General features: G+C 40.6%; 1 protein-coding gene across 1 annotated transcript in view; it reads right to left on the reverse strand.

Moving 5' to 3' along the window:
• Window positions 1-14138, reverse strand: part of bmp5 (bone morphogenetic protein 5) — a 142699-nt gene that overhangs the window by 4537 nt on the left and 124024 nt on the right. The window contains exons 5-6 of the mRNA XM_087978465.1: window positions 4363-4439; window positions 634-744 (exon numbers count right to left, since the gene is read on the reverse strand). Coding sequence (XP_087834591.1) covers window positions 634-744; window positions 4363-4439 — 188 coding nt within the window. The remainder of the gene's footprint in view (window positions 1-633; window positions 745-4362; window positions 4440-14138) is intronic.

The following is a 14138-nucleotide window of genomic DNA, read 5'->3' on the forward strand; positions in this document are numbered from 1 at the left end:
TTCTAACATAACACTGGCAACATACTAACAATGCATTCATTAAACTTTAGCCAATTTAATAAAATATGGTTTGCGAGAATTTGGCTCAAAAAGGTTATAAATTCCAACTGCATCTGCATCATGGAAAATTAAGGAAACCAGATCTGACAAGCTTCACAGACTGATATCTGAGACTATGAATTTAGAACAAAGAACAGTACAGCACAGAAACAGGCGCTTTGGACAACCAAGACTACGCCCACACATGATGCCTTTCTAAACTAAAAACCTTTTGCCTCCATGCAGTCCATATCCCTCCATTCCCCACCTATTCATATATATGGCAAGATGCTCTTAATCTTTGCTTTTGTATCTGCCTCCACCACTTCTACAGGCAGCCCATTCAGGCACTTACCACCCTCTGTGTAAAACAACTTGCCTCTCACATCACCTTTAAATGTTCTCCCTTTTACCTTAAACCTTTGCCTATTGGTAGTTGACATTTCTACCCTGAGAAAAAGTCTCCACCTATCCATGCCTCTCACAATTTTGTAAGCTTCTATTAGGTCACTCCTCATCCTTCAATATTCAAATTTTTAAAAATCTAGTCAAAAGTTATGTATATATATGAATTTAGAAGATTATGGCACATACCAGTGTTTGCACAATTGCATGGTTTGTAGCGTTCATGTGAGCATTGAGTGGAAAAGAGCACTCTCCATCACAATAGAAAGCTGCATAGCCTTCTGGGGCTATGATCCAATCCTAGAAACAGATTAGGCAATTATAATCCAGTTATCTCAATAATGTAAAAAGAACTATCTATTCTTTCTGAAAACTCCATTAGCTACATCTTATGTGCGGCATACCCTCAATAGTCTTGATTAAATCAATTCAAATTAATAATCCTGTGTGCTGTTTTACAAAGTGCTAATATATTGCAGAAAGCTTTCACTGGTCAATGCGAAACTGATAAGATAATTCTCATTTTGCACCAGCCCCATTATTTTGAATAGTTTGTCCGAAAATGGCCTGAAAATGTATTCTTCAAAAACACTAACTGTCATGAAACTTTTTGAGCAGACCCAGGCTTCATTTTAGTTCAGTAGTTTGGAAGCAGAGGCAGGAAGGATTGAGTTTATTGACTAAATTTGTGCTACCGCTTTAGGAGATTTCAGCATTGTTTTGCACTGCAGCCAAATCTAAAGCATTTTCCAGTCACACACTTGTGGTTAGGTGTTCCAATGTCATTATATGAGTGAAAAACATTCAAAATTCAGAAAGAACTTATACCTGAAGAGGTTATCATGTATTAAAAAGACTTGTTGATGATTTAGACGCATTTCACACACAGAGGTATGAATATATTACAAATATGTACCATGCAACAGAAATTGACGATGAAACCAAGTTCATAGTTGGAATTCATTGACATGCTCGCTGATATTACTCACATTAACATATCCATCTTCCTGAGCACCCTCTGGACTTAACTTAAAGGAAGAGTGCTGACATTGATCGTGAATTTACAAGTAAAACAGAACTGCAAAGACTCACTTGGATACATGAAAAGGTCAGAATAGTTTTAAAGAATGTTTCCAATTCTTGCACAGGGTTGACCTTCTTTTGATAGAAACTAATGATTTTCCATTGTGAGCTGTTCTCCTGGGCGTATTTCTGCTGGAATCCAGAATATAGGGAAAGTAAGCCACAACCCAGGTATCCCAACTCCTGCGGCTCAATTTTTGAACAACATCAGAAATGGAGGAAAACCGGCCCAAAAATTTTCAAGGGTAGTTGACTGCCAGCTTCAGGAAAGAGTTGCTGCTAGTTAAGGCTCAGCAAAATCACACAAGGCAGGCAGACAATTAGGGTTGCTAAGAGACTTATCAAAGGAGGCCAATTGGGAATCTCCCGGTTTTGGAAGGTGATGGGCCTACTTGCACACTCTGCCATCTGTTCGCAAGGCTAGAATCAAAGGGCACCCCTATAGAGTGACTCCACCATCTCACCACATTGAGTATTAGCTTCAAGCAGATGGAAGAGCACCCAGCACCTAGTTTAGCTTGGACTACAACCAGACTACAACCAGAAGGCCTCTGACCGTCTTTCAGGTTCAAGAGTCCTCCCACCGGCAGACACTGTGCAATGAATACTTATTACCATGCCAATGAAGGGCTCACCATGTGAATATTCTAACCTTAATAAGTTTCTCATCAAAGCAGAGCTGGATTCAGGAGCCGAATGCCAGTTTCGCACCTCCCTGGGGAAGGTTCCACCAAGTCTCCATATGTTACAGACCAAACAAACCAAAATTGAAGAAAATACACCAATCCATTTCCTAAAGGGTTGCTAGTCACAACATGCAATAGATTAATCTTTAATTCCAGGTCAGTGCTGAAAGATGTACACATGGAAGAGTTAAAGGTCTGAATGAAGGTCCAGTTAACAATTCTGTCTACAGATTTAAACAAAGGCTCTTCCCTTTAAATAGTTGAATAGAATGAGATTGCAGTCAAATCAGAGGAAAATGTGGAGCTCTTAAAACATTGCATAGCCAAAGTAATATGTACAGCACGTTTAGACCAAGGAGCAGGAATAGGGGAAGCAACTAGAAATACAGGCCTGAAAGTGTAACTGCTCTGTGGGTAACTTCTAGATTAAGCAATAGCAGCAATGCACCCCAAAGATAGAAGGGTCTCTATGTTGAAACTGTTACAGTTTGTAAGCATCAACAGTAAAGACTGTAATGTTTTTGGACCTCTGGTATTTGAACTATTTTTAAAAGACATCTGCCCTTACTGAGCTCTGAATATGGAAAAATGTTGAAAGATGAGAATCAGTTTTTAACATAGATTGCGCAAATCTTTATCTGTGAAGAGACTCAAATGGCGATTCTCTGCCTGGTGTTACTGTATTGTCAGCAGATTTGGTCAAGTGGTGGCCAGGAAATTGGGTTCTAAGCTCTTCTGCCTGGTTCCAGCTGCAATGATGCCTGGAGGTGACCTCATTACACATTACACACCCATTTTCACTTATTTAACTGATTCAAGCCTGTGACATCGCAGGCTTGTGGACTTTCAGACAAAGATCCTCTAAGCTGTACAGCTGTAATTAGAAATGGATGTTAATGGTCAACTGGTTCCAGTTTTATGTTGTTGGAGGGCATAACTTGAAATGTTTTTTATAATTTGTCTTTCAGATCAAACCGTTTCCACATAAAATGCACAGAATCACTGGGCTGAAGGTTAACCTCAAATAGAATAAGCCCGAATGAAGAGGCTTCGGCAACTGAAAATTCAGATATTGGGAACCCAACAACTGCATTTTCAGTTTTAATGGTTGGAACTCAGACACTACCCTGCTCCCTAAGTTTAAACAAGTCCATAATTTAAACATTTCACTGAGACTCAAATTGTAGCTGTGGTTTACTTTCAATATCAATTGTCTGAGTGTGAGAATGTGAGGACTGCAGACACTGGAGATCAGAGCCCAGAGTACAGTGCTGGAAAAGCACAGCCAGTCAGGCAGCATCCAAGGAGCAGGAGAATCGATTTTTCGAGCATAAGTGCTTCATCGCGAAGATTGTCTGAGTGTCTCAGGGCTCGAGAAAAGGCAGCTAAAATAAGGTGGGAAGGGGTTCCCAACACTGCCTTTGGGCTGAGGGGAGAGGGGTTGTCTCTTTCAGGTCTCTCAAGCTAACCCCCAAAACACCCCAGCAATAAATCAAAACCCCTGCAAGACCTCTCACCTGATTGCTCCATTCCACTTCACAAATACTCCATGATACTCCCACACATACTTCTGACAGCTCTATCTGCATCTTCTCTCCTTAGCAAACACTCAGGGGCCCCTGATCACTTGCACCAAAGCCCCTCCAAAGGATCTTCTGATCCCGTCAGCTGATCTCCTAAGCTTCTCAACATCTGATCTCTCTGTCTCCACTGATCTAATTCTTCCCTGCAATCGCTCACCACAATTAGCCAACCTTTCCCAGTGATCTACTGGCACACCTCCTGTAGATTTTATCATCCTCCCTCCATGGTCTTTGCCTGTTCTCTCCAGCCCCTAATTGTCCATGTTTGATCTGGATCAGGACAGCATTTATCAAAGGATATAAATTGCACACCTCATAATGCACAATTTTCTGTTCTTCCCTCACTTTTCTACCTCTGGTAAAGTCATGATATCAAGCCCAATATCTGAATATTCTCCATCACTGAGGCACAGGTCAATCCTGTGGATTCAGCATTGAGTCGAAGTATGTTGTGAAATGTCCATCACCCTAGTCCTGCCACCACTAAGAAGTGACTAGGATATTGCTGCTGTAAAAAAATTCTGAATCATTCACAAAAAAAAGCACAAAAAGATGCCATTGATTACCTGCCACCCTAAGTCCCGAAAACTCACATACAGTTCATGCTTCTTGCAAGCTTGCTTCTGCTCACTGCTGTTGTAATCTGTTGAATGGAAGACTGGCGTTAGTGTGCAGTCAAAATAAACACAAACACCATACTAACAACATCACAGTACTCATGGGAATCCCACCAACGGATTATAAACCTTTACTGCTCACACTCTGTCAGTGGAGCACTTAAACAGGTTGGTTCTGAAATTTCTCAGGGTGTGGTAGTTGATTGTCCAGAAGTGACTCCCTCAGAAAGTCAGACTCTGAGAAAGTAAACAGCTTGATGACCATGAAATGAGCTCGGGTGGGGAACCTGCCAGCCAGGAAAAGACAAGCTTAAACCATGACTTTCAATCAAGAGAGTAGCACCACGGCCCAACATAAAATTCAACCCATTGGCTTAGAAACTGAAACTAGGGCCACACATTGGGCATTAAGTGGCTTACTACTCTCCCAGAATTCGGTGGGAGAAACATGTTCCTGGTTGGAGAAGATCTGCCCATGATTAGCACTTGTGTAAGGATCTCATGCCGCTAACATTCTACACTGGAGTTAACATCTGCAGAAAATTGTGCTTCAGTTTTAAACTATCCACATTCTATTTTGGATCAGCCAAATACCTCACTTGCTACAGATTGGCATAGATTATCACTTTATAATGCTATCTGATGTGAAAATGCTTTTACCAGCATCATTTAAGGAATCATACAACAATTACAGGTTAATTGCTGGCTTGCTATTTCTGGCTATTGGCTGATTTTTGGATGCAATTTGTTTTACAGTATTCTAGTACTCGGGAAAGTTCACTTTAATGCACAAAAGGGAGGCATTGTTGGTTTTTCACTGGCATTGCTATTTGCCTTCTCAGGTATAGCTCCAAATCTGCAGGATCAGGTAGAGCTGTCCAATAGAAATAAAGAATGCTTGGGAGGTAAGAGGACTACACAATGAGCAGAAGAAACTACCTGGTAAGAATAGAAGGTGAGATATCAGAATTATCATAAGAGGCTCCATCATGATAGATACCTCAATGGTATTGCTATATTCAGCCCAATAAGTGCAGGAACAACATAAGGCCATTCAGCCTTCGAAGTCTGCTCGACTATACCACAAGATCACGGCTGATTTTATACCTCAACTCCACAATCCTAAATTCCTCAAAACTTGTAATCTCCACAACTCCAAGAGATCGATTGATCTCTGTCTTCAATCTAATCCAGAAGTGAACACCATCAGCTCTCTGTAGCAGAGTATTCTAAAGTTTCACAGTCTCAGTCCCAACTGGTTGGCCACTTATTTTAAAGTTGTCATCCATGTACTAGATGAATCAACTGAGGGAAAGAGGAAGGGCTTTTGCCTGAAATGTCGATTCTCCTGCTCCTCAGATGCTGCCTGACCTGCTGTGCATTTCCAGCACCACACTTTCGATTCTAATCTCCAGCATCTGCAGTCCTCCCTTTCTCCGAAGGAAATATTTCCTCAGCAAAATCCCGTCAAGTCCCTTAAGAACTTTAAATGTTTCCATTATTCCAATTCCCATTCTTTTAAACTCCTGAAAGTACAGGCCTAGTTTACTCAATCTCGCCCTCACTGTATGATCCCCTTATTCATAGGGCCAATCCAGTGAGTGTTTGTTGCTCTCTCTCGAAAGCTAATATGTCCCTCTTTGCATAAGGAGATTAAAAATGCACACAGTACTCCAGATGTGGCCTCACCAAAGCCCTGTATAATTGTAGGAAGACTCTTTCCTCTTATAATTCAATCCTTTAGCAAAGAAAAACCTAACATACCATCTGCCTTGCTGTTCTTGCATCTTAACCTTCTGTATTGGATATATGAGGCCACCCAGATTCCTTTAATTGGAAAAATTTCCCTGCCTCTTACTATTGGTAAAAGATTTCTGTTTTTTCTTATTTTTTTAAAACCAAGACTTCGCACATTGCCATGTTTTATTCCATTTGGCATGCTGTTGTGCATTCATCATACAATCTATGTCCATCTGCAGCCTCACCGTTTACTCTGTTATCTAACTTTATATCATCAGCAAATGGGGATACGTTACAGGTATGTTACTCATTCAAGTCAATCCTATGGGATCGAAAGGGAGTTGTCCACTTTGATTGAGTTACTTACAGCTCATGGAGGGCTAGCCTTGCAGTAAGGGCCACCCCTGTTGGAAGATACACTTTCCCGAACCAACTGACTTGCCTGCCTTCAATACCTTGCTAATAGACACTGCTGAACCCCAGTCACTGTTTTCAGTCTGGGGACTGCTGCAGTTCTGGCATTGGCCACCAAGACCGAAGAGCTGCTAGCCCTCTAATTGGTCAGTAGCTCCTGGATACAGGTCTTTCTGGCTTAGAGGGGAAGAAACCACAATACTCCTGTCAAGCCATTGCCTGGACTACATAACATTGAGGCATAGCTGGTGGAAACAGGTGTGATCTCAAGTTTCTGTTTGGCAGGCTGGCCCACAACCTTCACCTAATGTCCCAGTCATTAGCTACAACATCAGATTTCTAGCGTTTGCAATATATTCCTTTTGTATCTGCTGCAGTACCTTGATCAAGTTAAGCATGCAAAATTTGCCTTTAATAATCTACACCACCTTCCCACTGCTAATGTTAGGCTATATGTGCTGAAACTTCCTGGTTTCTCTCCTCAGTTTCTATCATGTGGTATAATATTGACACCTTCAGTCCTCTTGCACTTCTTCTGAGTGAAATTATTACTCAGAATATTATGGTCCCCATAAATTAAAATACCTGAAGTTACTGAATGGCCCCTAGATAAAGAAATGGAGATATTAGTTGCAATATTCCAGATCTCACTGGAGGGTTCCAGTGGAAAACTATTAATGCAATGCCCCTGTTTGAGAAGAGAGGCATGCAGGAAATTAAAGGTGTGTTAGCTTTAACATCTGTCATTGGGAAAATGCTAGAATCCATTGTTAAGGAAGAAATCAGACATAAAAGATTGAATTCAAACACAAATACCTTCTTCTCAACTGTTATCAGACTTTTGAATGGACCTCTCAAATATTAATTCTGATCTCTGTCTCTCTCTGTCCCTTCTCTGTAGCTGTAACACTGTATGCTGCACTCTGTTCTGCTACCCTAATGCTATGTTACGACCTACCAGTATAGCACACAAAACAACACTTTTCAGTGTATCTTGATACATGTGACAACAATCAATCAATCAATCAATCATGTTTGATAAGGTACCATATACAATGTCATTGCCGCAGGGAGTGGAGTGCATCATTTCTCCCTCCAACTCTATTTTGATTTAGTCCCTACCCTCCCCTTCACTGTTTTGATCACACAGCACTGCCCTTTGATGTGAAGGGCAGTGTTTATCACTGGCCACTCGGGTGTTTTCCTATCTTCCTGGTGGTGGAATTTGAATAAAGATTCGTGCACTTTGTGTCCTTCACTGTGTCTCACACCTGCACACACACACTATGGGTGCTGGGGAAAAAAATAAGCACTACTGCACTTAGGTGGTAGTGTGGGGGTTAAATTTAAAAAAAAGAAAAAAAAACAATGTCATTGCGCGAGATAGGAGCTCATGGTATTGGGGGAATGTATTAGCATGGATTGAGAATTGGTTAACATGTAGAAGATAGAGAGTCAGTATTCATGGGTTTTTTTTCCAGATCAGAAAGATGCAACTTGTGGAGTGCACAAGGAACAGTCCGAGGGCTGCAATTATTGACTATTTATATGAGTGACTTGGAGGGGGCAGAGTGTAATGTATCCAAATGTGCTGAGGACAGAAAAATAGGTGTGAGGGCATGTTGTGATGTGGATGTAAGGAATCTGCAAGGGAGTATCGATAGAGTCATACAATAATACAGCACAGAACAGTGTCTTCAGCCCATCGAATCTAAATTACTCTAAAGCTACATGGATCTGACTTTCCAGTATTTGGCCCATATCCATGAATATTATGATATTTCAACTGCACATCCACATACTCTTCAAAGGTCGTGAATTTTCCTAACTCAACTACTATCCCGGCAGTGCATTCCAGATTCCCAGCATCCTCTGGGTAAAAACAATTCCTCAAATCCCTTCTAAACCTCCTGTCTTTCACTGTAAACTAAAGTCCCCTCGTTACTGACCTTTCAACTAAGGAGAACGGCGGCTTTCTATCCACCTAGTCCATGCTCCGTATAATCTTCTACATCTCAACCTATTGCCCCTTCAGTCTTCTCTGTTCTAAAGGAAATAACCCTGCCTTATCCAGCCTCTCTTCATAGCTGATATCCTCCATCTCAGGCAACATCCTGGTGAATCTCCTCTGCATCCCTCCAGTGCAATCATATTCTTCCGATAGTGTGGTGGCCAGAACTGCGCACAGTACTCCAGCTGTGTCCTAACCACAGTCCTGTAGAGCTCCCTGCTCTTCTAATCTATGCCATTACTGATAAAGGCAAGTACTCTGTATGCTTTCTTAACTACCCTAATAACCTGTCCCGGTGCCTTCAGGGATTTGTGGACAAGAACTCCAAGATTCTTCTGTTCCTCTGTGCTTCCTACCACTAAGACAATTTAGGATCCAACTTGCCAAGTTGCCCTGAATCCCATGTGCTTTAAACATCTTTATCAGTCAGCCATGTGGGAGCTATTCATAGACTTTGCTGAACTCCAAATAAACTACGTCAACTGCCCAGCCCTGGCCAATATACCTGGTCACCTCCTCAAGAAGTTCCTCCAGATTTGTTAGCCATGACCTCCCCCTGACAAAGCCATGCTCTCTATCTCTGGTCAAACCTTGTCTTTGCAAGTGGAGATTAATTGTCTCCTTCAGAATTTTCTCCAATCATTTCTCCAACAGTGATGTGAGACTCACTGGTCTGTAATTCCTTGGTTTATTTCTCCAAACCTTCTTAAAAGGTGGGACCACATCAGCTATCTCCAGTCCACTGACATCTCCCCTGTGGTCAGAGAATTAAAACTTTAGGTCAGAGGCCCTGTAATGTCCTCCCTCATCTCCCCCAGCAACCTGGGATACAACTCATCTGGTTGTGGGGAACTGTCCATTTTAAGACCAACAGAATCTCCAATACCTCTTCCCTCCTTATGTCAATCTGCTCAATAACCTTTCAGTCACTCTTCCTGAACTCTGTACCTACATCTTTCTTCTCCTGATTGAAAATAGATGTGAAGCACTTGTTTAACACCCTACGAATACTCCCCAGCTCTATGCACAGATTGTCTCCTTGGTCCCCAGTAGACCCTACCCTTTCCCTGGTTATCCTCTTTCCCTTCATGTACTTATAGAATATATTTGGATTCTTCATAATCTTACCTGTCAATTTCTTTTCTTGCTCTTCTTTGCCCTCCTATTTACTTTCTCAAGTTGACCCCTGCTTTTTCTATTCTCCTCTAAGACCTCCATTGATTTATCTGCAATTGTACCTGTTAAAAGCCTGTCTTTTCTTTCTCAACTAGTTCTGAAAATCCCTAGACATCAAAGGTCCTCTGAGCTTGTTGTGCTTACATTTCACACTGAAGAGAACATGTTGGGTCTATACTTTCCCCATTTCCTACTTAAACACATCCCACTGTTCTGCTGTTCCCTTCCCAGAGGTACATGTTCCCAGTCTAATTTTGCTATTTATATAGTCGACTTCTACAGTCTACAGTCTATTTTTACTGTTCCTACCTTATTTTAATAAAATCTACCTTCCCCCACTCCAAAACCCTTCACTGCAAACCATGTTTCTCCTTTTCCATAACAAACTTAAAACACACTGTGTCATGGTCACTAATCACTGAAATGGTCCAATACTGCCATATTGAACATCTCTCTGGTTTCAGTCCACAATATTAGGGCTATCACTGCCCTGTCCCTTGATATTGCTTCTACATGTCAATATAAAAAAGTCTCCTGAACATAGTTCAAGAAATCTACCCTCTCTAAACTATGATTATCCCACATTATGTTGAGGATGTTAAAATCCCCTAATTACCCTATTATTTTTTTACACACTTTAGTGAATTTGCTACATATCTGCTCCTCTATTGCCCATTATTGTTTGGGGGATCTATAACATATTCTTATTAGTGTGACCACCTCGTTTTTATTCCTAAATTCGATCCACAAAGCCTTGTTTGAACACACTTTCAAGGTATTGTGTCCACCCTGCCTCCCCCCACACACCCCCCCCACCCCACCTCCTTACTATAGTGAGATGGTATTGTGCCTTTAACAGGGATTTGTTCTGTGCTGTTCCTCTTGCAGAGAGGTGTTGCCACAGTGTGCTGGAATATCTACATCAGAAGCAGTGGGTAAACAGCTTTGAACTCCCCGAGTGTTGTTTTCAGATAAAAGAAGCATGAATGGGTGGAGTCAGGCTCCCACAGGCCAAGGGTTTTAGTTTTGCTTTCAACTGGGGTTTGAGGTTGACTGTTGAAGTTGATAGCTACATCTCTCCCTCTGCTGTAGCAAAAAGTATGAATTGTCTCTTGCTGCTAGATTGTTTCTTATGGTGTTCTTTTCTCCTGGACTGGAAAGGAGAGAGCACAGGAGGAAAATCTGTTTTGCTGAATTTACCTTTGCCAAGGCCATGTTTATGGGATATTGAAACAGCTGATAATTAGTTGTGAAAGAATATTTTATTACATATTTCAATAAAATTAAAATTATGCCTATTCTTCTTTCTATGTTTGTATTTGAACTGCATTGTAAGAATAAAGTATGTTTTGCTCAAAGTCCAGTGGTGGATCAATTGAATCACACCTGGAATCCAGAGCTTTACAGTCATCTTTAAATAAAATTTTAAAAGGTTATGATCTAGGCTGTGTCCTTGATATGTAGCATTTTGAGGGGGTTTGGTCTGGTCCACAAAAACAGTAACTAGCTCCTTAATAAATAATGCAATACTGCCTCCTCCCTTACACTCGCCTCTGTCCTGCCTGAAGACCCTCTGCTCAGGAGCAATGCGTTGCCAGTCCTGTCCTTCCCTTAACCACATCTACATGAAGGCAGCAACACAGCAATTCCAAATGTCAATCTATGACCTTAACTTATTGATCTTTTCAAGGCTTTGGAATTTAAAAACAAACTTGGTGCATACTGTCCCTCGTCACTTTGGTAATTTTTTCATCATGACCTTTAACCAGCACTGAATCATCGCAAATTTCATGTCTGGTATACCATCTTCACTCTCATTATTTTCTCTTACTTTGCTACTGACACCGGGCTTAAGAAAAATAACCTAGCCCTGAGAGAATATTCAAGCACTAAACTGTAAAGAGAACAACCTGTAACAACACTACTGTAATTCAGGAAGAGAAAAGAGATTTGTCTAGTTGTGTTAAAGAAAAACATGGAATCCATGGTCTAACTTGTCGCCCAACAGAGATATCTGCAAAGACCCCTTTACAACTTCATATTACTTTCTACAATGCCATTCAATGTCACGGGGTGTGGTGGCATTAGAGTGTGTTTAACTGCATTCTTACTCAAGCATCTCAAATTCTCCTGACGTTTAGTATGGACCATTATCTGACAGTAACTCTTCTGGCAACCAATAAGTTACAAAGCAACTTCTCAAAACCTCACTGGTTTTGGCACTTGTGATTTTTGGCATAGACTCAACATTTATTTACTTGCTGTTGACTAAAACAAGGTACTCTTTCCCATCTACTTCAATGAATTCAACATGGTCTCATTCCACAGTTTTCTAGTGCTTGACCATGGAATGAAAGGAACTTTGAATGGACCATTTCTCAGCAAGAACATCACAACTTTTCATCAACTATTCAATGTCTCGATATAACTACCCAAATAACTTCTTTGCTAGTTTTTGTACAGAGTATCTTTGTATGCTGCTCTGAAGTTTCTCTGACAATTTTTCTTTAAACTGCAGAGGGGTTTACAACTATTAAAATACATCGGTCTTCTGTTATTTATTCTTGGGAGGTGGGTGTTGCTGATTTCACCAGGTATTATTGTTCTTCAGAAGGTGGTGGTGAACTGCTTTCCTGAACTGTCAGGAAGGGAGTTGCAGGATTTTGACCCAGAGACCGTGAACGAATGGTGACATACTCCCAAGGCAGGATGACATATAACTCAAAGGGGAAATTGCTGGTGTTTCAGCATATTTGCTATCCTTGTCCTTCTAGGTGGCAGAGGTTAGGTAAGTTTTGACAAAAGAGGCTTGGTGTATTACTGCAGTACATCTTGTAGGTGGCATATATGCTGCCACTGTGTATTAGTTTTGAAGGGAACGACTGTTGAAGGTGATGATTTGGATGATAACAGAATTGTTGAATTTAGATTGTTAAAACAGAGGCAGATGAAAGTTGATTTCACTTTGCAAAGCTAACATTATTAAGCAAAAAAATCAGTAAGTCACTTGGAACAGTGACCTAAATACATAATTTACAAGAAAGACACTGTTAGGTTCTGAGCAGGATACCTTTGTTGTTAACTGAGTTGCGTCTATACTGCTGGGTTTATGACAGAAAAGTGGAAACAGACTAGAGCCTATTGGTTTAGTTATGACTTCAGGAGTTTAGTTCAGAAGAAATATGTTTTCGCTTCAGGAGAATAGTTTCATGCTGGCACAAGTATTTGTTTGCAAAGTTTGCTAAGCTGTCAAAGTTTGTACAAAAGTCTTCACTTGTTGGAACAGAAGGGAGCTTCAGGCCAACAGAATTGGAAAGAAGTTGTGAAACTGTCACAGCAGTCCCACAAAGAGAGAGTCAGTTAAGAAAGAAGTGTAGATGTTGAGATAGAATTGATATTTCTCTGACACTAAGTTTCTGTTAAAGATAATCTTGTCAAGCAAGCAAGGTGAAATTCTATTTGCTGTTTATTTTAAGACTTTTCTAAATTGTCTTTCATATAGTTTTGTTTATTTATTTTCTTTTCTGGAACAAACTTATGTTCTTGTGTTAAAGAACATTGGCATCCTTATGTGAATATGTTCATTGAATAACCACCACAGTGACCAATTCTAAAAATTAAACTTATCATCAATCAAAATCATGTTTAACTCTGAGAACTGACCTCTCCCAATTACTGTCAGAGAGCATCATAACAATCAAATGTGCTGCTTTGTCCTAGATAGTGTCAAGCTTCTGGAGTTGCACTCATTCAGGCAAATAGGAAGTATTCCATCACTCCTTTGACTTGTGTCTTGTAAATTGTAGACAGGCATTGGGGTGGTGGGAGATTAGTTAATCACCATAGAATTTCTAGTCTCTGACCTGCTATTGCAGGCTGGCTGGTCCTGCTCAATTCCTGTCAATACTAACACTCCGGTTGTTAGTAATGGAGGATTCAGTCATGGTAAAGGCATTGAACGCCAAGTGGCAATGTTTAGTCTATTTGTTGGAGGTGGTTATTGCCTGGCACTTGTGTAGCATGATGTTATTTGTCACTTATCAGACCAAACTGGGAAATTGTCCAAGCTTTCCTGCATTTGGAAATGGACTGCTTCAGATTTTGAGTCATCAAAATATGTTCTGAACGTTATACAATCAGAGACCATCCCCACCTCTGACCTTATGATGGAGGCAAGGTCATTGATGAAGATAGTTGTGCCTTAATTGACACTCACTTATACATGTGAAATACCCTAAAATTTCTCACTGTTATAGTGTCTCGGCCTGCTAGTCATAATATAATTTAGCCTTTTTACTGAACACTGCATTAAGAGTTGATTCATTCATTTATCAGAAAAACTCTGGAAAGTCACTTGTGTACAGAAAGTAATCATGGATAACTT

The sequence above is a fragment of the Chiloscyllium plagiosum genome, unplaced genomic scaffold (assembly GCF_037043375.1).
Source record: "Chiloscyllium plagiosum isolate Xiang-an unplaced genomic scaffold, Cpla_swu_hap1 HiC_scaffold_3, whole genome shotgun sequence".
Lineage (NCBI taxonomy): Eukaryota > Metazoa > Chordata > Chondrichthyes > Orectolobiformes > Hemiscylliidae > Chiloscyllium > Chiloscyllium plagiosum.